The sequence below is a fragment of the Ictidomys tridecemlineatus genome, chromosome 7, assembly GCF_052094955.1.
Source record: "Ictidomys tridecemlineatus isolate mIctTri1 chromosome 7, mIctTri1.hap1, whole genome shotgun sequence".
NCBI classification, from domain to species: Eukaryota; Metazoa; Chordata; class Mammalia; order Rodentia; family Sciuridae; genus Ictidomys; species Ictidomys tridecemlineatus.
In genome coordinates, this window is record NC_135483.1 from 157,528,261 (window position 1) to 157,553,250 (window position 24,990).

At 34.0% G+C, this 24,990-nt stretch overlaps 1 protein-coding gene across 2 annotated transcripts in view; it reads right to left on the bottom strand.

The window, feature by feature from the left end:
• Tmeff2 (transmembrane protein with EGF like and two follistatin like domains 2) overlaps positions 1-24,990 on the bottom strand; it is a 256,780-nt gene that overhangs the window by 63,134 nt on the left and 168,656 nt on the right. For both annotated transcript variants that reach the window (XM_021725752.3, XM_005324358.4), the window contains exons 6-7: positions 5,114-5,262; positions 4,320-4,379 (exon numbers count right to left, since the gene is read on the bottom strand). In XM_021725752.3, coding sequence (XP_021581427.2) covers positions 4,320-4,379; positions 5,114-5,262 — 209 coding nt within the window. The remainder of the gene's footprint in view (positions 1-4,319; positions 4,380-5,113; positions 5,263-24,990) is intronic.

The window sequence follows — 24,990 nt, forward strand, 5'->3', positions numbered from 1 at the left end:
AAAATAAAATAGAGTTTACTTTCCAGACGATGAAGAAAACAAGAGTTGAACTCTATTTTTTTTTTAACATTTAACACCTTATAGAATTAAGTACATTATTACTAGAAAAAGATGTAGTCCCATATTCTGAAGCTCAACCAGGTTTTTCAACAAAAAAGCAGCACAACCAGAAAATACATATACCAGATGAAGAGAAAAAGAATGGTTAAGCTTCATTTTCTTTTCATTACAAGACATGATAGGGATAAATATATATCAATACATATGTATACTGTATGCATTACATTTTCATTGAAGGAAATGTTGCAGATTTCAAGAGGCATAAAACATTTGTTATTTTAAATTTCTAGAAGAAAAATTTAATATTAGCAGTTTAAAATAGTGGAAATCCCTGAAGGCCCTGGCTTTGTGGTTTTATAAAATTTGTGTTCTTTTGAAACTTTCTGCAGGAGAATGCACTGTCCTCATCTAAGCCCACCTCTTAGAATGATGAAGGGAAAGCAACATTAAATTGTTTAGCTCATCTAGCAGGGAACTTGCCACTAGGCCTTGAAACAGGTACCCAAAGCCCTGGATTCAAGATTCAGCAGCAACTTGGGTCTCATTAAAGGAGAGAGGACAGAATAGAACCCAAGTCAGGGCAAAGAGAAAAAAAAAATGCAGGCAGGGGGCAATGTGGCAAATTCTTTGGTTTCCTGGAACTGTCTACATTTATGTGCCTGTGAAGATTATGGAATTCACATCTTCATGTAAGTCAGACACACTGTAGCCTATTGCACATGGTAATTTTATTTTAGGATTGCTTTCTTAGTTGACATCTTTCTTTCGCTGCCTCACTTTATTCTTCCCTTTTTCTCTTTCTTTTCCCTCTTCCTCCTTCCTTCCCTCCCTCCCTGATCCCCCTCCTCTTTCTTTCTTTTGTAAACTCTCCTAGATCTTGCTGAATTTTCTTTCTTTTAAAAAAAGAGGTATAATAATTTTGGTTTCTTTTTCACATTTGGGCTTTCTTTCAAGAAGATACCCATTTTTATATTGAGAAAGATGTGCTCTTGTATTTCTAACTTTGGAGGCTTGGAAGAACAAAAGAAGGGAGCCGGTAAGGGTTTTAAATTTACAGTATCAATGACATAATAGAGAAATGAGAGTGTGTTAAGATCATTACTTCCCTCTGGTGGGAGAGTCTGTGACTAAGGAGGAAAGTGTATGTGGTATTAAATTAGCTGTGAGAAAATAGCAAACTTCAAGGAATGTGAATCATTCCGTTTATGCTTTCCCTTCTTAGGAAGATTTTAGCCCGTGAAATGTAAATGAAGAGCACAATGACATATTGACTGTCCACTTTGTTCCTTTCATTCCCCCCCCCCAAAGTCTCTATGTCCCCAAACTCAGGAAGATGCACTGGAAGCTAAGAAATGAGGAGGAAATAAGTAATTTCTGAAAGGGTGTACACAATGTATTTCAATAAAAACCACTAATGAAAATAAAGCTATCTAAAGTAAATTCCAGGAGAATTTTAAGTATGCAATCAATGTTTAATTAGGAATTGTAAGCTTCAGTTGACATTAGTATTTCTGTTGTAAATTTGTATTGGAACAAGCATGTATTTTTAAACTTTTTTCTTTGAGATTTAATAGATAAATTTGGTGGTAAACTAGAAAATTCTGGACCACACTGAGTGAGTAAATAGTTTTCACTTGCATGTACTGAAAAAAATTCTCTTTTATTTCTGTGTCCAATAGAGGATAAGTTAGGAAACCATGTCAATTAAAAACAGTGACACTGAACATCAGAGATAATCTGTTTGAAACCAACACAATGTATAAACTTTTTTGAAGTAAGAATTTCTTTTTGAAAATGAACAAATGGATATATAAAACCTGAATAACATTGAGAGAATGGTTAACTCTATCATGGTATTTATTGGTACAATTCATAAATGTTCCTATATTTGCACATGATGCTAATCAACTTGAAGAGTTCTTTGTTTCAGGGAGAAAATTTTATGTTTTATTAGTCCAGTGATGGATGGTTTAATGGAGAAGGTTTTCATTGAATGTTATAGTTCCTAAAATTTTTTTCCAAGTGAATTGATTTGAATAACAGATATAAAATTATTTTCAGTTAGTTATTAGTAGTGGCTTGGTCACTGTCAATATATAGTTATTATTATAAAAAAGTATAAAATTTATACTTGATTTATCCACAATTTTAAGCATGTATTATTAGACTTAATTTTTTTATTACTGTGTTTTATTATTTTTAATAATTATTTTCTATGGAACAACATACCTCAGGTACATTTCTGAGAACTTGAGTACTGTATAATGTGACACAAAATGTGTTATTTATCAGATAATTTAGATAAAAGGTGTATATCATGAGATATTATTTTTAACTATTTTAGGCATAATTATGGTATTATAATTTTTTAAATAATGGTTGATCTTTCTGAGATGCATGTTTAACCATGAATGAAATCATACAATGTTTGGATTTAATTTCACATACTATGCAGGTGGAGAGAGAGAATAGGGTAGGCATGAGAATGGGTTAGTTATGAATTGATGTTACTAGGTTTGAATGATGAATACATGTGGGTTCCTTAAAGAAGACAGTCTATGTTTGAGTGTACTTCACATATATTAGAAATGATTGACAAAAAGCAGTAAAATAAAAAAAAAATGGTCCTCTGTATTCATGGGTTCCACATTCTAGGACTCAAACCAATCACTGATCAAAAATATTTGAAAAATAAACAACTGTGTTTTACTGAACATGTACAGGGTTATTTTCTTGTCATTATTTCCTAAACAATATAGTACAACTATTTACATAGCTTTTACATTGTATTGAGTAGTATAAATCATCAAGAAGCCATGTTTAAGTTATTTGCAAATACTATCCCGTATCATGTAAGGTACTTGAGTATCCTTGGATTTTGGTATCTGTGAAGTAATCTTGAAACCAATTGCTTATGGATATAAATAAAACATGCATATCTCTTAAAGATTTTATAATTAATGTAAGATCTATGAGGAGTATTGGGTAGAAGATCCATTTGTTTATCTCAGCTCTCCCTAAACTTATTGACCATTAGACTATTCTTTCCAAGGAACATCTATTGACATATCTTTTGGATGCTTTGGAAAGGAGTATATAATGGCGAAACTGAAGTTTTTCCATGTATCATTGTTCATGATAACTCCAGGCTTTTGGCATATGAGAAGTTTTATTCACATGTTAGAAAATATTAAGATAAAATGTGAAAAAGTTTTTTAAAAGAATCCTTTTGTTTTTTCCAAATTCTGAGATATTTGGGAGATCTACAAATAAAACATCTGATGAACTATTTTTCCAATTTCATAAGAATTATATATATATGTATATATATAATTCTTTTATAATTTTTTATATATATATATATATAAAGTGTCAGAAATATTATTAAAGGAAATTAACTTTCAAATGGTAGTATATATTTGAAAGATAACAAGCAATGCCTTTTGATTAATTTTTAGCCATAATAATTACAATTGCTTCTTAATAGCTATATAGAAAATTCTATTTAAAAATATTTTACATGTTATTATCAGCCTTGATACTTTCATTTTCTCGTTTTTAAGCAAAAAAATTATATACAGTTTAAGAATCTGATAACATTCCAATTATATACCATATATTATTTCTAAATCTAAGAAAATTATACTAGGTAGAGCTATTCCTGAATATAAAATTCTATAGTTGCAAAAGATTTATATTTTTTGCATAGAATTTTTTATGATTTTGCATGTCTGAGTAGCTATAGTCTAGTTTCTAAATAAATTAAAGGATTTTATTTTTTAAAATAAATTATACATACTGTTTTAATTTAGCATCTAAAGAGACAGCCTACATTACTATTTGTAGTTATCCTTTTAGCTTTTCAGACTAGCAAACTTTTTCTTTGTTGACTTTTTGTAAAAATTGAAATAAGAACATTTGCATTTATTATAATATACTGCCAAAAATTGCATTAATTTCCATCGATGCCCATTAATTTGATAAATGTTTTGTCATTTGTACCATTTGCACTGTCAAAACAATTTAATTATATCTTACTGACATTTTTGACAATTGCTCTAACTCTGACAAAAAAAAAACGTATGTGTTATTTGTTTCAAGAAAAATTTATTCTTGTGTATTGAAAGCTTGAATTAAACAAGAGAAGACCAGCTCATATCATAAGTCTTGCAAGGTTCAATCTAGGATAAATAAGAAACAATGATTTCTTAGAATTCTTACAGAAGTGCTCATGTTTTGTAGTAAAAAAATTTATGTACCTGCATAATCTGTTCTTGCATAATGCCCATCTTCAGATTTAGTAGTTGTAGTTGTGTTATCTGTGTTAAAAAATTAATAATAAAGATTGATTAACTGTCTCCTAAATATTTAATATCAAACATACCCAGCAGTATCTTCATTGCAGTTAAAGTTTTTTTTTTTTTTGTACTATAGTTCTAAGCAACCTGTGTACAAAGACAGATTTCCAATGCATATTTCTGCTTGGGAAAAATTAAGAAAATAATGCCAGTTTTCTAAACTTTTGAGACAAGGAAATAACTCATAATTATAACTGAGATAAGTTGAATAAAGGAATAACAAATCAACCACCCCTCAAATGTTTGTATCTGAACAAAAAAATGAAATAGAACATTCCATATATCTGCTTTTTAAAATATACTTGAATATTTCTACTGAATCAACATAAAAATGGTGTGATTTGCTTTTAATCTCAAGATTCCTAATAAATTTATAAATTATTTGTTAAAAATCATTTTGACTTTCTTTTTACTCTTTGCAACAAGAATGCCTGCTATCTTCTGAACATTATCTTCTGTGTCCATGATACTGTGACAATACAGTCCCATTATATAGAAAAAGCTGCAGACTGTTGCTGATAGACCCTCAAACACCTATAATCAACACAAACACTGTAGTAGACTACACCATCCATTGTAAATCAGAACTGTCTTTTGGAAATGAAATAGCTGCCTAATAAGGAGTTATCTTCACTTTTCATTTCTGCACAAAGACTAAAAACATTCTTTGAAATGAATTTTGGTATGAACATTACCTTGACATCGACCCAAAGACATGACTTCAATTTTCTCCTGTTTCTGACATGATGCTTCTTTGATTTGACATGCATTATCATAAGATTTCCCATCAGAAGCACAGAGGGGATTGAAGTTGGTTTGAGAGCAGTCAATGTTGCACACACACCTAAAGGAAGAAGAGAGAAGTAAAAATATGTAACATCAATAGTATTATTACCACACTATAAATAAAACACAAATGGAAGAATTGCTAGTTTGGCAGAATACAGGTTGGTAAAATTTAATTGTATTCTTCCAGGGAAGCTCCTTGCACTTTTCTATCTGAGATGAAAAGAAATAGAACTAACAGAAAATAATTCAAAAGATTGAAGAAAGGATGAAAAAGAATAGAGAAAACGTCAGAAAGTGATCATCAGTTAATCTCTGCCTCTGGAACTTTTAAATTGTGCACATAAACTTCCAAGCTGATGTGTGCAGAATTTGAATAGGCCAAGAAAATCATGAAACTTCTCTATAGTCTCTAAACTGCAACCTTACTGTTCCTTCCTTTCTCAGGGTATCTCAATGTTCAAAGCTTGAGGAAATGACTCAGATGGCAGTTAAGAGAAAACAAGGAAATTATTTGGAATATAAGAATGAGTGAAATTTCTTCAAATGAAGAACGTGCATAAATTGTGCTAAATGGGAATCTTCAGTGGTCCCTTAACATTTTTGGGTGTCACAAAACCTTTTGGGAGTGAAATAAAATCTATAAATTACTTCCTAGAAATTGGCAATACTCATATAAACAAACATTTGTATAAAATTTCTGAGATCTCTTAGGTCCTTTGATCCATACCTATGGATTTTTTTCCCAAGATATTCATTGCCTTTTTTCTACCTCTCAACTTAAATAATGAAATAATGAATGAGTAGATAGTCATTCATAATGTTAACACTTTTTCAGCATCCAAACAATATTTGGTGAACTAATAAGAATTAGGTCATCTAAACTATAAGAATCAAACATTTTGAAGTATACTTTATATGATTTTTCAATGTTCTTCTAGTTAATGTTGTAATTTATTTTGTTATTCAGAATATTGTGATTTTGGGTGTGTATGTGTGCAAATCAGTTACTGATTTAGAATATAAATTCACATTTAAAATTATTATTAATGTTTACATTATTTTCCTAAAGAGATTATATGCTATTTGAAGATGTGAATCACACAGTTTGCTCTGTACATCTTACTTGAGCTGGGAATATAATGATAATAGTAATAACCAGCTTTCGACATGTTGGCCTCTTAACACACATTGTTTTATTTTATCCTCACAACATTCACTTTATAGACCCAGATATTACAAAACATCAGAGCTAGTTGATTGTAGAACAAGGATCCATTTACAGATATGTTAAACTAAAACCCAACCCTTTCCCCCTAATGCCACGTGTTGTAAATTTAGAATTTCCCAGATAAATACACAGATTCATAAGTAAAGTCCTGGGCTCCAGTAAATCTGGGTAGAGTCTGGGATTTTGTATTTTTTAAGTACCTGACTCACTTTTGGGAAATCACTGCTTGATTGGTGTGTTTACTGAACCAGAGAGTATTTCATAGATCATACATGTTAGAATTACCTAGACTGTTATTAATAGTGCGTTTGTGTCCATTTACAACTAAAAACAAAAAAAGTGGTTCATTTTGCCTTTAAGCCAGTTTAGGTTTGATTATGTTTCTAATTTTCAAGAGTCTTTTTAAGGAGATAAATGTTTAGCAGAAAATAAAAGTATGTTGTTTCATCTGTCTATCTAAATAGTAAAGTAAAATATCAAGGGCTTTATGAATATCTCTGAATTAAGCCCAAAGAAATGCTGGAATGCATATCAAATATATCTGGACTCAAAATAACTAACAGTTCTGAAATATATTTGATACAACAAAATGATGAAATAAGAAGAGAAAGAGAAAGTGTGGTTGATTTGACCAGAATCGATCTTTCAGTGAGAAAAATTCACTTAATTAAGCCAAAATCCTAAATTGAACAATTATTCAGTATATTTTAATAAATCCTCCTTCCAATTGGCTAACTCCTTTTATTTTCCCTTTATTTATTCTTCCTCTAGTTTGACTGATTTGGTGTTAGTGCCACAGAATTCCCACCACCCACACTGTCCTCCCTCTCCTTTCCCAGCATTGCTTGCTCAGGGCCTCCTTTCAAGATTTGTTTTCCCTTTGGAAATTTCTGGCTCTTGCTGCTTCAAATAAAGCCTTTCAGGAAATGGATAAGAAAAAGATAGAGATATCTGGGACTTTTAGTCTCATCTCAAATGAAGGACAGAGATTCCTTGAGGTGAAGTGAAGATATAGTTTTCCTGGGATATAAGCTTCATGTACACGTGGGCCATTTTGGTCTTTTTCTATATTGCATACCTTCATTTTACCTCCCTCTTTCTTTCCTACTTGCTGGACTTCCAATATAATAAATAAATCAGTATAAAAGTAAACAACAACAACAAAGAAGCTTTTCGAGAATGTCAGCAATCACCGGAAAAAGGAAGTCTATGAAGATTATTATTATTATTATTTTTAATATGTGGAAATAGCTTCAAGGATTTGCTAAAATAGCTAGAAAACTTCAGTTTGGAAAAGAAAAAATGTTGTGACTGTATTATCAAGAACCCATCATTTGTTTCCATTATACCAATTAGCTCTGATTATATAATCACTTACTGTATTTTGTGCATCTAAGTCTGTTAGAAGCTTTATTAATTGGAAACACAGGCAGGGTTCCAAGATCATAGTCTAAAATTTTAAGTCCACCTTGACCTCTATTGACACAGACTAAATTATCTTTGCCTCTTCTTTCTAATACTTTGGACACACTAAACTTTCCATGAGTACATGCTGTACAAATAACTAAATCAAATGAGTAACAATTTTGTGTTCTCAAAAAAGAGTAGCCACTATTACTGTCTCCATCTCATAGGATAAGAAAATTGATTCTTGAAGAAGTCACACAGGTTTGTAAGGGGAAGAGCCTAGTTTGAAATCTAGGCAGTTTGAGAACAGAGCCAGCACTATTCTACATACTGAAAGTTGAAGAAAAAAATAGAACAGATATAGATTCCTATCATTAACAGATTAAAGGGATACTTTGTGGATGAACAAAATCTGAAACACACTATATTTATTTTTTGGAATATTTATTATAATCTTATGAATTTACATTGACTCTTAGTCTCCATCATCCCGAATAAGTGATCCAACCTTTTTTATATCAACCTTTTTTAATATCACTTTTTTATATTGGTGAATGTTAGTTTTAAGATTGTATAAATGAATAACTATTCTTAGCATGAATAATCAATCTCATTGGCATTAACCTCACTACTTAAAGCATCAGTTAACCAGAAATTGTATCCTTAAATAAAATGCTATATAATGTTGGCTCCATGTAAAAACAGACATTTAAGTACACATACAAAAAATACACCCCAATAGACTTTATCGAAATTACACAATCTGAGAGTTTTAGCAGTAAATCTTTTCCAAGTCTCAGCATTCTTTGAAGCAGAAACTTTCTGAAAGTTTATGTACAAAGAGAACAGAGGCTTTGCTTGTTTCTATTAGTGAATGGATTTGTGTATGTTTCATGGGGTGGGCCCACACCTACCTCCATGGTGGCATTTACTACATTGTTAATGTGCCTATTTAACAATTTATATCTTTAATTTTCCATAACCTTTTCAAGGGAAAGGCATATTACTTATCTTTGAATTCCTGGTATCCAGCACTTTGTATTGTATGGTCTTTGAGAGTGCTTGTTGAATGAATTGCTGAGAGAATGGCCAGATGGAGTTGGAAGGAGTACAAGAAAACAGTCCCTGTGCTAGACATCAGCACTGCCGAGGAACATTTTGGGATATCCTAAATTAAATTTAAAGGGACTGGAAGGGGTAGGGTGTGGGAACTAGAGGATGGTAGTCAGTAAAGGAGTGTGCAAATATAAACTTGAAAGCTTGATTCAGACCCCCGTTTACTGAATTTCAGGTGCCACTGCACCCCACTTTTGAACTTTCTCAACTATTAACCTTGACTAATCATAAAGCACCAAGTACTTTTGATGAATGAATGGACTCTCCATCTATCCCAAGATTTTTTCTGCTTCAATAATTCATCAATAATTAATGTAAATACTGTGCAAACAACTTAAATCTATTTCCTCAGATTTCATTTTAAAAATACTCTTCACTTTATAGTTAGAAGACAGCCCTAATTGCTCTCTAACCTTGTTGCTGTTACTAGCTAAGCTATCCTAGGACCTAAACCTTCCTTTTTTCTTTTTTTCTCTCAAATGTACATAATTGCTCAATAATTCCTCTGATTTTAGAGAACTCTCTGTCTCACGAGTTTTGGTTTAACAACAACTAAGAGAGATAACTGGTGATATAGTCATGAAAATTCTCATCTATTTTTGTGCTACTTGGCACAGGTGAGGCCACCAAGGAGATTGCAGCTCCTAAACAAATAAGGCTCACATCTTCCTTTCTTTGTCTTTCCACAGCAAGGCTACTGGTTCTTTAGGACCTCAAACACTTTGGTCTCTCATTGTGACAAGGAGATGCTTCCACTGGCCAGGCCACTATTTACATTTTGTGATCTTTAGTTACAGATTTTGGCACCACTATAATTTAACTATGATAGCAACTTGTCAGTTTATTGATACTTTCATCCAATGAGAAATATAAGTCTTTGATAAAACGGTGACAGAATTATCATATAAGTGTAATAATAAAATTGCAAATCATTTTGCTTTAGCAGCTTATGTAAATTAATCCAGGGTTTTTCTTTATACAAAAATGAAAAGAACACATTTTTAAAAGCAGAAACTAACCCTTCTTCACTGCTTTTGGTGAATAATTGCATTATTATTCATTCTGAGAGGAGTAACTAGTTAATTACAGCATGTCACAAGTATTTTATGTGAGCCAAGAATTTGTAAAGCTGAGGACTGTATGGATGCCTTTAAGGTTTGTGTGTGTGTGTGTGTGTGTGTGTGTGTGTGTTTTCTTTTCTTCTTTTTTTCAACCTCTCTCAGTCTTTTGACATTTTGACACTACGATTACACAGATCTCTTTTCTTTTCGTCGACAAAGAAAAAGAATCAGCTGTACTTGAAAATAATAATTTTGGGGGCCTCTATGTGGAAGTACTATCCTGTGAAAATCTTTTAGAGACAATTAATATTGACCAAAAACCTTAGTTCTCTGAATTATAAGAAAGAGAAATACGAAATGATTTGAAAAGATCACTTGATGGAATAAAAAAACTAAATTATAGGAAGGCAAAGGCAGCCCCTAAAACAAGTCACACACATTTATAATTGTCTCATGAATATTTTGGATGGTTTGACATTAATTTAGCTCCCTGTCTCACTTGAAATGACTCTTCCAAGGATGATCTACAAGGAGTTAAAGGAGTCTTGCCCATGTGTTCAGGAATGCCTTGTCATCCGCCAGAGTGTGAGGATGCAAACCCTGCCAGCTAGCAAATTACTTATTCATGTGTCTGGTTTGTGGCTGCCCTCTAATTTCACTAGATTTTGTTTCATCTATTAAACATGGCTGTCACTTATTCCTCTCTCAAGGTCTTTGACTTGGTGTCCATGTCATATTTTGACTAGACAACATTCCTGGCCAGTTTTAAAGCACCCAGTTACACTGCAGTGAGGTTGGATATCTGGGTTGTTTTTTGACTCTGAAGGTGGTTTATTTCCTTTGAGCTGTCTGTCTCTGGGGCAATTAAACAGACCCTCTCTGGCCTGGTCAGTAAATGAGGTCAGAGCCACTGTCTGTGCTCATCATCAGATCCGTAATGGATGAGCTGCATTATATTAATAACAGTAAAAAACAGCGTGTACCTTTCATTCAAGACCCTGTGATACTTTAAGCCCATTTACTCATTAACGTTCATGTCACTCCTTTTGATGGAACTTGATTATAAGTATTTTATCTGAGAAGAAACTACAGTGCAGGAACGACTCTGAGTTACGAAGGGAAAAAAAAAATACAGCAAGAAATGTGAAAATGCCTTGGAAAATTAAACCCTCTATACAAAGGGTAGAAAAACACACTGAGTGCTAAGCTAGTAAGTCTCTCCTAATGTTACTCAAGTGACATTTAAAAAAAAATTGTAGGGAGCAATCCTTTTAGTTTTGAAACCTAGCAGGAAAGGGACAATGCCTTTCTCTAGAAGCATTATCAGGGCTGCATTGAGTTTTTCCAAGGGTGGTCAGGCTTATCTCATACGCAGAGAAAGCTCAGCTGTCACTAATACTGATCTTTCATAAGGAGCTATAGCATAAAAGTTGTCTTATTATTTTTTTTTTCAAAGTAACCGGCATGAGTTTATTAGAAGGGACGGGAAAAGAAAAAAGGGGGACATCCTCAAGGGACAGAGTGCGTCCTCTCAGAGAGCAGAGGAACCAAAAATGTTGGCTTATTATAAGGAAGGTCTTGGTAATACTAAAGCTCATTGGCTGAAAAAGCCTAGAATAATAAATAGCCAGTCAAAGGAAATCCGAGCAAAAGAAACGTTTCTATGAGTGGTGCCAGGACTTCCAAAAACAATCAAATGTTTAACAGAGAGTCATTGCTGAGAGAGCAACTGATGGCTACACATTTAAATAATGTCTAAGTCAGTAAAGGTAGATGGGGAATGTGACTAGAGCTTGGAATTTGGTATCAGATAGACCTGTGTTGAATCTAGGCTTGTTTATTTATTAGCTGGGTGGCTCCTGACTTGTTTCTGATCTTCGTCAAGCCTTAGAGTCTGCACCTATGAAAGTGCAGATAGCCCAGGATTGTAGGAACTAAATGGACCAATGCCCCCAAACTGCCTACCAAACCTTCTGAGAAGTTAATATTACACACACAAAAATACTGGTCCTCATTACCTTTTGACTTTCTAATCTGAATTTCCAATCCTGGTGCAGATCTAAACCTTTTATGAAATACTTCAAAAGCCCACCTACTTGGGCCCAACTCAGAGATTTCAAAGGTCTTGTATGAGGTCCAAGGAACCGACGTTGCTAAAATTGCTACAGGTGGTTCTAATGAGTGCCATGGAGAGCTGAATGATATTAATTACCCCTTTCCACCCTCTAGGACAACCTAAATTTTTTTTCCAAATTTAGCTTGTGTAAATAAGATTCACCATGAGAAATTCTGATGTTATAGGTCTGGAGTAAGACTCAGAAGTCAGCATTTGAAGCAAGATATTAAGCCCTTTCTAGCCCATATGGCTCTTGTCAGCTACAGAGAAATCTACTCTGGTTCTAGCCACTTCTCTTCTGTTCATTCCATTGGAAGGAATTCAATATTCTTTTGTAAGCCCATGGTTGAGTAATATTGGTTAGAAGGTTATTATTATATTTTTTTAATACAGCACATACTTTAGATAGTATGTATATGGTGTCAGGTGACACAGGCAGGTGACAAAATGCATTGATTAAAAAAAATATTGCCACCGTACCTTTAATCCTAGTAGCTCAGGAGGCTGAGGCAGGAGGATCATGAGTTCAAAGCCAACCTCAGCAACTTAGTGAGGCCCAGTCTCTTGAAAAAAAAAATACATACTATGTATGTGTGTGTGTGTGTGTGTGTGTGTGTGTGTGTGTGTGTGTGTATGTATAGAAAACACACTCACACAGAAGGGCTGAGGATAAGGCTTAGTGGTTAAGCACTCCAGAGTTTAATCCCTGGTACAAAAAAAAAAAAAATCAATGGTGGAGCATTCAGCAGATTCGGCTCACCAAATAAAACCAAAACCAATTGGTGAAAAAGGAGATGAAACTATGGAATGCAGCAGATTTCCCTGTGCCTGGCACCTTGCTCCTACATCCTCAGGACTCCCTGGTTTAATAGTCACAAGATAGGACAGAAGAGGTGGAAGGTGGAGAGTCTGAAAAAATGGGTAGAATTTAGATGAAAAGTGGTGGAATGAAGGACACGGGGAAGTGTGTGCGGGCAGACAGTGCTGTGAGGACACGAAGGGACCCGTCTGATTGGAATGAATGCTTCCCATCAGAAGAGGCCACACCACACTCCAGACAGATTGCACAGGGGCCTCGGTTCCAATCCTGGGAGGAGCCGTTATTGTCTAGGCAATGGGGAATCCTGAAAGCTTTTTGCACACAGGGTGACCAGAGGTCAACATGATGAAAGAGGTGCTTTAAAGCAGTGGAGAGTGGGTGGAGGACTTACCAGGCTACTGTTTGTACGGTAAGAGGGACATGTGCAGAAAGTCCAGGATAAGGGAAGAAAAGGAAGAATCAATCGATAGGGCTCAGCAGCTTGCTACTTAAGGCACAGCACAGTGAAATACTAAGGCAGAGATGTTAGCACAAGGCCCCTCCTGATCTTCCCTTTCCTGCTTTCTTTCCTGCCCTGCTGTTGTGTTCCAAATCGGAAACTTAGAGAAGCAGCAGCTGTGTGTGACCCGGGAAGGCTTCCTTTCCTTATGGGGAGAGTTTTCCGTCTTTGCTTTGGGTCAAGGTCAGACAGGGCTCTGTCATGATGGTGGTGCCAGGCAAGCAACCCTTCACTACAGTTTAAGATTATTCCTTGTGTTAATGTATGCCTGACTGATTCCAGGAGTGACTTAAAAAGACCCAAACAAAACCCTAGTGACAGTTTGATGAATTCCACAGTTTCAGTGAGCAAACGAGGCTCCTTCCAAAGCTCCAGGTGCTTACATGCTCTTGTATATGACGGAATTAAAACAGGATTTCAATCTTGATTTGTTGTTGCGAACAGTTGCCTTGTTCTCAGGGTTATTATCTTTTTTTTTTCTTTTTGAAGCAACTACATTTACATTTTAAAATAATCAAAGTAAACGATTCCTTTTGTTCATGAACATTTTTAAAAGTTTCTTGAAGCAAAATTCCTCATTAGCATCATGTATGCTCTTGTTCATTATAATGGAAAATACATTCAATAACCAAGGGTGACTTTATGATTACCAAGAAGTGTGGTTGGTCTGACTGGATGTGTCTTGATACATACCACAGTCAGAATGCATGAAAACCTCAGAATACAAAGTTGGAAGGAAAAATAATGCATGCAATAAAATTACTGAAAGAAAAATCACATTTCAACAACAAGATGCACTACATTCCCCCTTGGTCCTTTCTGTCATGATTTTGTTGAATGTTTAGTACCTTTCTCCATGCAGAACTCTGGGATTCCTGCATCCACCATAGCTAGTGGGATGGTTTCAGATTTCTATTTATAAACTGACCCTCTGGCATGCTCTCATTTGACAAAAGGTCTCAGGAGTAAATGTGTATGAACATCATTACAGTCTAGATTTCCCACAAAACTGCAGTTTCACATTATGCCCTGGGATTTCATTCAGGAGAGTTAAGAAACAATGGATAAATTGTAGCTCTGTATTTTGGTAAAATTTCTAGTTCATAAGTATTGTTCATTACATTGTTCAGTTGATTTTCATTTGTTCAGTTAATATTTATTTATTCATTCATAAAGAAGTCATGATAATTCTCTTCAGAAGAAAAAAGCTAGTCTTACCTGATGATATGGCATGTCTCTTTTTATTAGAAAATGTGAGCTACCAGGCCTATTTAGTTTTTCTTTATTCCTTAACTCTCAGGAAGTTCAGAGATAAGCAGTGAATAAGTATGTGTGAGTGTACATATGTGCACACGTGTGTATATATGGGTAGTTTATGGGAACAAAAAAATATCTGTCCAGAAAATTTAAATAGATCCTATTGTTCTTATAATATAAAGTTAGGAAAAATAAGGTTGCCTGTGTACATTTAAAACAGATCTTCATGGAATTAATATTTGGTGTTTTTGTAACATGTTATTTCATAGCTTGTAGTTGCAAAAGTTTATGCTTTTTATAATTGAGCATGAAAAAATGAAGCATTGATTAAATTATGTTAGCACTAACTAACTCCATTCATAATTAGTACTTATATCAAATGATTTCCTTTTGTGATTATATCCTGCTTTACCTTTCCCTTACTGATTTTAGGGTCAATTTAATTTTTTCTTAAAATAATATTTGAAATACATAACAAGGGATCATAAATTTCATTACTTGAGAAACAAAAAATATAATTATAATGTTTAGAGGGGTGCTGTCCCCTAAACCTGGAAAGACAATGTGGGAAGTATGATTAAAGCAGTGGGTTGCCTTAATTTTATTTGCAATGTTATATTTCATAAGAAAAGATCAAAAGCAAACATGCTAAATTTTTGCATTTGTTAAAATTAGGTGGTGGCTTGCATAAGTTAGATTTGATAGTTTTGAAATATTTCATAATTAAAAAGAAAAACATTACATTTAACACTTTTCCTGATAAAAATAGTTAAATTACCAATCTTGGTAAATATTTGTTACATTGATTTTGAGCTTAATTACTTAAGATTTGAAAAAGAAATATGTACATGGAGAATGCTGGAATTTCATTCCGGCCAAGTAAGATGATGTTTCTTTATAAATAACTAAGATTGAGTTTATGTCTACAAAAAATGACATAAACTACAAGCAGTGTTTATTGTATGAAAGGAATCATCTCTCTCTGTTTCTTTCTCTTCATCTTATGTGTTCACCCTCTGAAATGTTATGCTCAAAAACACATGGTGGCATTTCAGTGTGCATGCTCCAACCAGCCGTTCATCAGTGACTTCCTGCAGCATCCTCCATGAGTTTTGATTGCTCTCAACCAAGGATGCACGGCAATGCTGTCAGCCAGAAATAGTTGTGAGTTATTCTAAAATCCTTGGATTGAAGGACTTTAAGTAGAAATGTTGGAACATTTTGCCTTGAAATAAAAATCGTTCTGAGTTTCTAAAAAAAATGTTAAGCTTTAAAAGGTTAGAAGGGAGTGGATCTCTAAGTGCATCTCTCGTGGAACCCCAGGTAAGTCTTCTCTCAGAAGGTTTGGAGAATGCAGCTCTTACTGATACCATTTATTTTCTTTTTCCTCCTTTTGGGCACAAGCTTTTTCACTATCACAGATGTTATTTAATTCAGTTCTATCCCATAGATGTAGTGAGGCACCTGCTTTGTACCAAGCTCTGTACTGGGCTAAACATCAGAGACACAAAGCTGAGTCTTGTGATGTCAGCTGCAACAGAGATCACAATGAAATGAGAAAAACACATATCCACAAAGCAGCATCGTCAGGGATGAGTCTTGTTGGCATGAAAGATGTACCTTGAGGTCACTGAGGAGTAATAATTACTTATACCTAGAGTGGATATTACAGTTTCATAGAAGACATGATACTTGAGCTGGAATTTTAAGGAGGAATAAAATTTCAACAGGTGGTTTCCCTAATGACTTGTAACAAGGGATGTCTAAATCCTTTTCTCTATTGAAGATTTCCTCTAGCAATGTAATTTGTCATTCTCCTTCCTCTGTTGATCTTTCTCTTACATGTTCACCTGATGAATCAAAATGCTTTTCTCCTTCTCTAAAACTCCTACCATCTGTTTCATGTGGGAGATGACACTGCATGTGTTCAGTTTGGAGCCCAGAGTCATCAGGGCAGGTCATTCAAGAATCTTGTGGCTTTGGGTTCTGAAATTATAACTGTTGGATCTCTGGCCACATGATACTGAAGGTCAAGTAGGTGAAGACTAGGGTTTTGGGTTCTAAAGTTCTACACTTAATTTCCTTATAATACTAGGTATTTGTGTTTATCTGGCCAACCCTCCCCTCCCCCACTTTTTTTAAACCATCCTTATAATCTTTGCTGCTGCTTCTCTCTGAATCTTCCATCAAATGAGTTTAGCATTTTCCTCTGCCTTTCCCAGTCCCCAGCACAGGGCTCAATGCATAATACATCCTACAGTTGATGGAATCAATGAATATTCCTATCTGACTTTTCAACATTTCTTTAATGTCCACCCAATCAATGAATTACATGGGGTTCCTGTCTGGGAGTCTGGCCTACTTCTTTGTCATCTGGAAGTTTTCCTTCCTGGGCTGGTGCTCTCTGCTGGGCTGCTTGCTCTTTCAACACTTAAGAGTCTTTATCTATTAACCTTCAGTGTATTCTGTTCACCTATCTCTAAAGTTCAGTGGGAAAAACATGGGCCACTGACCTTGGAATTAGGGCCTCCACCCAATATCAGTGCCTAAAACATACTTGTTGAATGAGATAAAAATCCCAATTTTGAGTTACTGAACTCTTTTGGAATACATGAAAAATAACGCCTAGCTCATAACACTTCCCTCAAATGGGGAGAGAAAATTTAGACAATTTCATGTGCTGTTTGGTGTATAGTAGGTTATTATTTTCCTTGCTCCTGAAGTGTTCCTTCTTCATTGTATATTAAATTGGTCTAGTTCATTCCAAGCTGGCCATCAAACTACATTACATTTCTACCTATTCCTAATTGATTAACTGCAAGTAATCTTTGACCCAATTTGAATGAGAGAGCTATGTGCCATGCATATTTATCTAAAATCTATGAATAGAGCTTTTCCCCCTACCGTGTTTAGAAGTACAAGTAGAATAACTTCTCACTTATATATTTATTTATTTTTGGCTAAATAAAGAAGGAAACTGTTGATAGCATCTCCAATGTATCTATGTTTAAAGATGAGATATTTGGCATTGTCCTCTAGGTTTTAGTATTTTTTATTCTATGTAACTTTTAAAATATAGAAATGATAGGATTATTTATCTTCTTGTATAGAAATATTTAAAAATTTTTATAAAAATCTTAGACTATCATTGTACTGAGTAACACTAAAAGTGAGTTTCATGCCTACAATTTTTCTAGCCATGGTTATCTTTGTCCCCTCCCCTTCCCTCCCTTTCCTTCCTTCCCCTCTCTCACTGCCTTTTGTCCCTCCAAATATTTAAATATTAAATATATATAGCCCATGTATTTAGAGAAAAAATTTTCCTGATATTCATAGAATTCTCAATTCAGCAAAGAAACTTACCATTTAGAAAAAAAAATGTTCAAAATTGCTGATTATAATGTAGAAAACCGCATTTATATACTGTCCATAAAGACAATATAAATGTATTATAAGCATATATAGAGACAGAATAAATAAAATGAATGAGACAAATCTACTTGTATTTTCAAAATGTAGTAGAAACAAACTCAATTTATAGATTTTAGATAAATATGCACGGCAACATGCAGAAAGTAATTGTGAGTTCCTTTTCTCTCATTTATTTTTTCATGCTACAGTTATTTGCTAATGGTGCTATTCTTTTTATTCTAATTAAAATGTCTGCATTTCTATTCTCAAGCTTGGCTGTGCAAAAGGTTCCTGCGCTGGCTTCATCTCAGAAGGCTTTTTAAGATGCATGATCAAATGTGAACTTCAGCTATAGTAAGTGACCAATATAGGAATACAATGTCTTTTTATTTTTTAGGGTGTTCTGAATTACTTCTAAGAGGAAAGCTCATTTAAATAAAACCAATAAGCTGTTGACTGTAATAAATGCATGTTAGCATCAGTTATCTAAAATTTGGTAATACTGTCACTATTTAACCTTCTTATGTGATTGTGTGTAGATTTGACTCATATTTATGCTGGTCACTCATTTTATAAACTGTCCATCCTCTATCTGAAGCAAACCCACATATATGTCTTTTGATTTTAAAACAACATTTCTTATTTTTACATATCCTTTTTCAGCTTTCTATTTAAAGGTAGAGTTGATAGTTGCTTACAATTTAAAATCACTTGGTAATAATGTGTGCGTGTGTGGTGTGGTGCTGGGGATCGCACCCAGGGCCTGGCACATGGTAGGCAAATGCTGCATCACTGCTACCCCGAAAAGTTGAGAGCTTTCATTGGTGTCTCTGAAAATGTGTATTCTATACCTTTCTCACTGACATGGGCTATTGAGATCTGACAGTTGTCAGGAAGGCAAACTTGGGGCTTGCTTAGATAATTCAGTTCCAAAACAGGCACAAATGGGATCTAGCCTAACAAAACAGCCGGAATCCTTTCTTTACTCATCCAAATGTTGTATTAGTTAAGATCCTGTCAACGTGAGCTAGAGTTTAAGCTTATGTTTTCTTTTATAAAATGCTGGCCCTAAATAATTGAACTAGTCTGCTCTCTAATCTGGGATTTTTCTAATATAAAAAAGTACTTTTTTTGTGTGTGCTGGGGAAAAGATTCTTTTCAAATGTAAAGTTCTATCAAAAGTAGCAACACAAGCCAAAACATCCATCTGAAGAGAAATTTGATAGCTTTAGCTTTGTATGCCTACTCATATGTAAATCATAGTAGCTTAAACCATAAGAGACCAAAAATATTATATTAAGATTATTAAAGTGGAATACAAAGATATAGAAAAATTGGTAAACATAAACAAAAATTTCCCTGATTAAGGAAAAAATTTAGATGCTATTTTCAAATTAGGATACTAGGATGCTCACGTTCTAAAAATAGCTAAAAATGAGTCTATATCTAAAAATTACCAGGGAGATGGAAAAGTCTCAAATTCCTTTCCCTGCCTCTACTTTGCCCTCTGAAGGATGAGTAAACTATATCCAGAGTGATGCTTATAAATGGAAATAAGATCAAATCATTCTTTTGCTCAAAACCCAGAGAAAAATTTTCCATCTACCTACAGTTCTTGCCATGGTTTATGAGCCTCTTTGCGATCTGGCCATTGGCTACCTCTACAACTTCACTTCTTATCAATTTTAATATGCTCTTTCCATGCTCTAACCACACAAGACCTCTCTTCCACCTTTTATTAGTGCATTATAGTTGCACATAGTTGTTGTGTTCATTTTGACAAAATCATACAGGCATGGAATTTGATTTACTCCATTTCAGTACATGGTGCCCCTAATTTCCCTTTCCTCTTCTCTTTCCCTGTTCTACTTCCTCTACTCTACTGGTCTTCCTTTCACTCATTTGTTTATTTATTTTTGATGGTTTTTATAGAGATACATCAAGGTGGGATTGACTTTTTATACCCCTCTGATATGCCATGTATGCTTTAGCCAGTAGGATTTTTCACTTGCTGCTCCCTCCACCTGGAATGTTCTTACCTCTGCTTCTTCTAAGGCTTTTTTTTTTTAATATTTATTCTTTAGTTATCGGCAGACACAACACCTTTGTTTGTATGTGGTGCTGAGGATTGAACCCGGGCTGCACGCATGCCAGGCGAGCGCGCTACCGCTTGAGCTACATCCCCAGCCCTCTTGTAAGGCTTAAATACAACCTTTTTAGACATCATCCTCTGAATATTCTATCTAATTCAGCAGCACTTTTGCCTCTGCATCCTGATATTATATTATATATTTGATTTTTTTTCTTTCTTTTTGGTGATACTGGTGATGACACCCCGGGTCTTGTCTATGCTAGGCAAGTGTTCTACCACTGAGCTAACCTGCAGCCTTTCATTTGATTTTAAGACAGGATCTTTTAAGTTGATAGGGCTGATCTTGACTTGTGATTCTCTTGACTCTGCCTTCTGAGTAGCTGGGATTACAGGAGTGCACTGCTGTGCCTGGCTGATTTGTAAAAATTGTTTGTTTTTTATACTAGAATGTATGCTACACATAGCAAGTGACTTTGTCTGCCTTATTTGTTGTTGTATTTTCATGCCTAAATCAATGTCTGCCATACAATAGGAACTCAATAAATAGTTGTTGAATAAATGAGTAAAGAGATGACTTTAAAATATGCTTACATTTTAGTGGTATAGACATAAAGTTTTTATGGTTAATTAGATCAATGCAGGCTGTTTTACCTCAACTGTCAAGAAAAGCGTTTCTTCATACATACTATAAATATTCATTAATTTTTGCTAAACTCTTAACTCATAGTGGATTTGAAATAATATTTGTTGAAAAATAGAGTGCCTACCATCTACCAGTTACTATACATTTTGAAATTTACAAAAAAGATCTAACTTTCCCTATGATATGAAGTAGGCCATCTTGAACATGATGATGAATTTTATGTCCCAAAGATCAGTCTTCAATAATCAGTGTGAATGGTAAAGGTTCTTACTTTTTGACAGCCCTAGGCTACATGCAATGCATACAATGAGCCTTTTCATTATCTCTGCCTGGCATTACCGATCTGTGTTACATAATTTTAAGTTTTCATTGTGATGCTCAAAATAGTTTATACTCCCTGAGTCTCATTCTGAACAACAACAACAAAACAATCAGTCTTGTATGTTTGAATGATTATTTAATTTATACTAATATTTGATATCAGTATTCTTGAGATCACATATCCTTCAAAGCATGAGTCAGTGTTTACTGCAGGGGTAATAACTATAGTTTCTAGAGACTACTATTCAGAGGGTATGCTCTGCAGCAAATGCTGTGAACAAGGCAAGCAAGTGCAAAGCAGACAATGCCTCTCTTTGCTTAGAAAGGCTTCTTAAGCAGCAATGTTCTTCTGCCTGCTTGATATATGTGTTGGACTTGGGCAGAAAGCATGCTGTTAAGGCTTTGGCTGGTTAATCTCAGGCATTGAACTATATGTAATCATATAAAGTTCCATCCACAAAAATGATTTACAAAAATTGAATCTCAAAATGATAGCTGTGACTTGTCATTGGAATATTTCTGTTGACAGAGGAACACACAAACAGTTCAGTGGCATTCTAGAGGCTGTTATTGTAGCTTTTTCTGCCACTCCTGTAAGTACAGAAGTGCTTACAAGATCGAAATACTCACTCTGAGTGGGGTCCATTTGGCTATGCATTCCACATTATGTGTACCTCTTTAACAGAATGTGTGATTGAAATTTGAAACGGTGTCTAAATTGCACAAATTATAGTCTTATCTTTTAGAGGCTGAAGAATGATCACATTTTTGATAGCGTTTTTAAATAGCTGAAAGCACAGGTTTGTTAAATATGTCTTGAAGGAATCACACTGAAATAATCCTTACTAAATAAAAGGCAATTACATTTTAAAAAATAATAGTGCATATTCAGGAAGCAATGGTGATCACTTAATAAGTAGCTCAAAACATTAGGACAGTCAGTGTGACCCTTAGAAGAAGGCTCTTTTCTATGAGACAGTACACACCATTTTACTTGGTATCATGTTTAGGAAAATGGAACCAGACCTGTCAGGTTGCTTGAGTGACTAGGGTCTGTCCTCTCTTCCTTGAAGTATAACTCCAGTGTCACAAAATGTTGGTGTTGTCTCATTATATTATAAGACAGGGTCATAGTTCAAACAGTCACTGCGATGGCCTAAGCTCACTTCAGGGCAGGCTTGCAGTCATAGATAATGAAAGAAGTTCCACAGGACAAGGCATTTAACACAAATGTTGACCAAGCTTAAGGTCTGTGCAGAGATGAGCTGATACATGTACACCATGAGTCACAAAGGCCGGCACTCACTTTTTAACCTATAGCTTATGACTGCTTCAAATAAAGAATACCGGTATCAACTTTTGCAGTGATGGCCACGCTATAAGAGAGAATTTGTAAATAAACTAAAGATGATAAATCCCATGAATTGAGGTCAAATTAGTTTAACTCTGATATAAAAGTGATCATTGAAAATAAAAGAGATATTAGGTTACAGGATACTGTATTGGATGATTCTTTCATTTTTATGTTATTTTCTGTTGCTTTGTAAATGTCCTCCCCATCTTTACTTAGTTTACTTAGTATCTCTTTTTCTTTTTTTTTTTTTAATAGTAGGTAGAAATTCTTCAAATTCAATCCAAATCTCTCTTTTTGTGTCTCTTTGCAGTCTTTCCCTATGAAATCTCTTCCATTCACAGAATGACAACTTTGAATTTATTTTTCCAGTCCAGAATCCACTAAAATCCAACCACTAGAATCCAAATGCCTATTTGATGTATCCACTTGGGTATCTTATAGGCACCGTAAACTAACATTAAAAATTAAACTTTTGTTTTGTTTTTCTTCTGAAATCTGCTTCTACTTCATTTGTTCCACCTCAGTAATTGTCATCTAAATCAACCAAGTAGACAAGCTGGGAGCCTAGGAGTCAGAGTTGATCCTCTCCTACACTTATCCACTGTTTTACCCTTCCTTTCTTCCTGCTAAGAGGACAAGCTGTTGAAGATCAGCCTCTCGCTTGTTGTCTGAGAGCAAGGGAGAACTTGTACCATTTGATTCTGTGAGGATGAGAAGTTCTATCAGAGTCTATAAAAATGCAAGTCTTGTGAGAATCAATTTTAGTTTCTCTGAGACACAGATTTCTGGTCTCTTGTCACTAAACAAATATTCTTTCTAATTGGTGAAATCATTTGAGAAAGTTAGGAAAAAAATTTATATAACTGTATCAAAATTTTTACTCAGCAAAAAATGAAAGAGGTTCAACATTTTCCCTTTGCTTTTAGCTTTTCCTCATTCTACAGCGTTTCTTTTTACCCATATGCATTAAGACATCCTGAATAACCACTTCCTCATCCTCCTTCCTCTCAATCTTGTCACCATTTTTCATTTGTTCACTGTCATCTGTAAGCCATTTAATTTAGTGTACTTGTCTTTCTCCCCCTCGTTTTATTTTATGCAATTATTATTTAAACTAGGGCTAGATTGTCCTATTGAATTGCCATCCTGTAGCTTGGCAATGTCAGATGAAGGTTGACTGAAAATGGTGCTAGACATAATCTTTGTTTTCCTTTCTTCCCCTCTAGCTCTTCCCCACCCAAATCCCCTGATGATATTCATGAGAAACTTGGATCCAAAATATTTTCTGGTAGCAAAAGTAGAGATAAATATTTAAATATTTCAAATCATGAATTCAAAAGACTTCATGCAATAATTAGAAAAATTAATTTTTCTATGAATTTAAATAAACTGTATTCATTTGTGTTATTTTTCTTAGGGTAACAAAATTAACTTTGCTATATTTATGAAGTAGCCAGAATATGCTAAGATCTTATTCTGTTTGCTGTACTTATGTGATTTAATCAATTTCTTATAACAGTATATCCCAATATATTTTATACTATTACTAGTCTCTGTTATATGAATGCATGACACTTACTGTAATGCTTAGTACTTAAAGCTAAAAAGTCTTGAAAAATAATTCTATATTTCTTACATTCCTATTACAAAAATTAAATAAATCAAAGGTAAATAAATATCTAGTTGATACTTTACTACTTGTAATTAGACAATTGTTCATACTACCCCAAAGTATATGTTGAATGAATTCTTTTTATATTGATCATCACACAATTATTTTTGTTGTTGTTTCAGTAAAAGAGGAGAAATCAAAGAAGGTGATACCAGTATTTGAGCCCTCAAAAGATGTCAAAAAATTACTCAATACATCTTCATTAGAATCATTGTTCAGAAGTATTCAGAATTTGTCCTTTTAGTTCATACTGACCTTATATATGTTAATAAATGGACATTGTGATCTGACTCTGGCTAAACAATTTAATAAAACATAAAAATACACATCACATACCAGGAAATTAACTTTGACTTAATTCCAAGCTTAAGGAAGGAAAAGATAACTCTGCCATAATGGGTACACATTTAGAAAAAAATAATGTTAGTGTAAAAATAGCATTCAAAATTTGTCTTCAGAATTGCTTCCTTCCTTCAAAATGATGATTATAACATGCACAAGATATTATATTTTAAAATATCATTTATTTTTCTTGTCCTCTTCAGCCTTATGTTTTGCATTGACTTTTCATAATGGTACATCTATATCAAAGTTTACACAGCTTTCTTTACTAAAAATATAAAGCAATAAAAAGTTGCTGAATGAAGATTTAATAGGACAGACAAGGTTAATTAAATAAAAGAATAATATGTAAACTATGCTCAAAATGATCTGAATACTACATGCAAAATTGGTTTTACATAATGCAAATTATTTTAAAGGCTTTCAGGTTTTACAACATGAAAA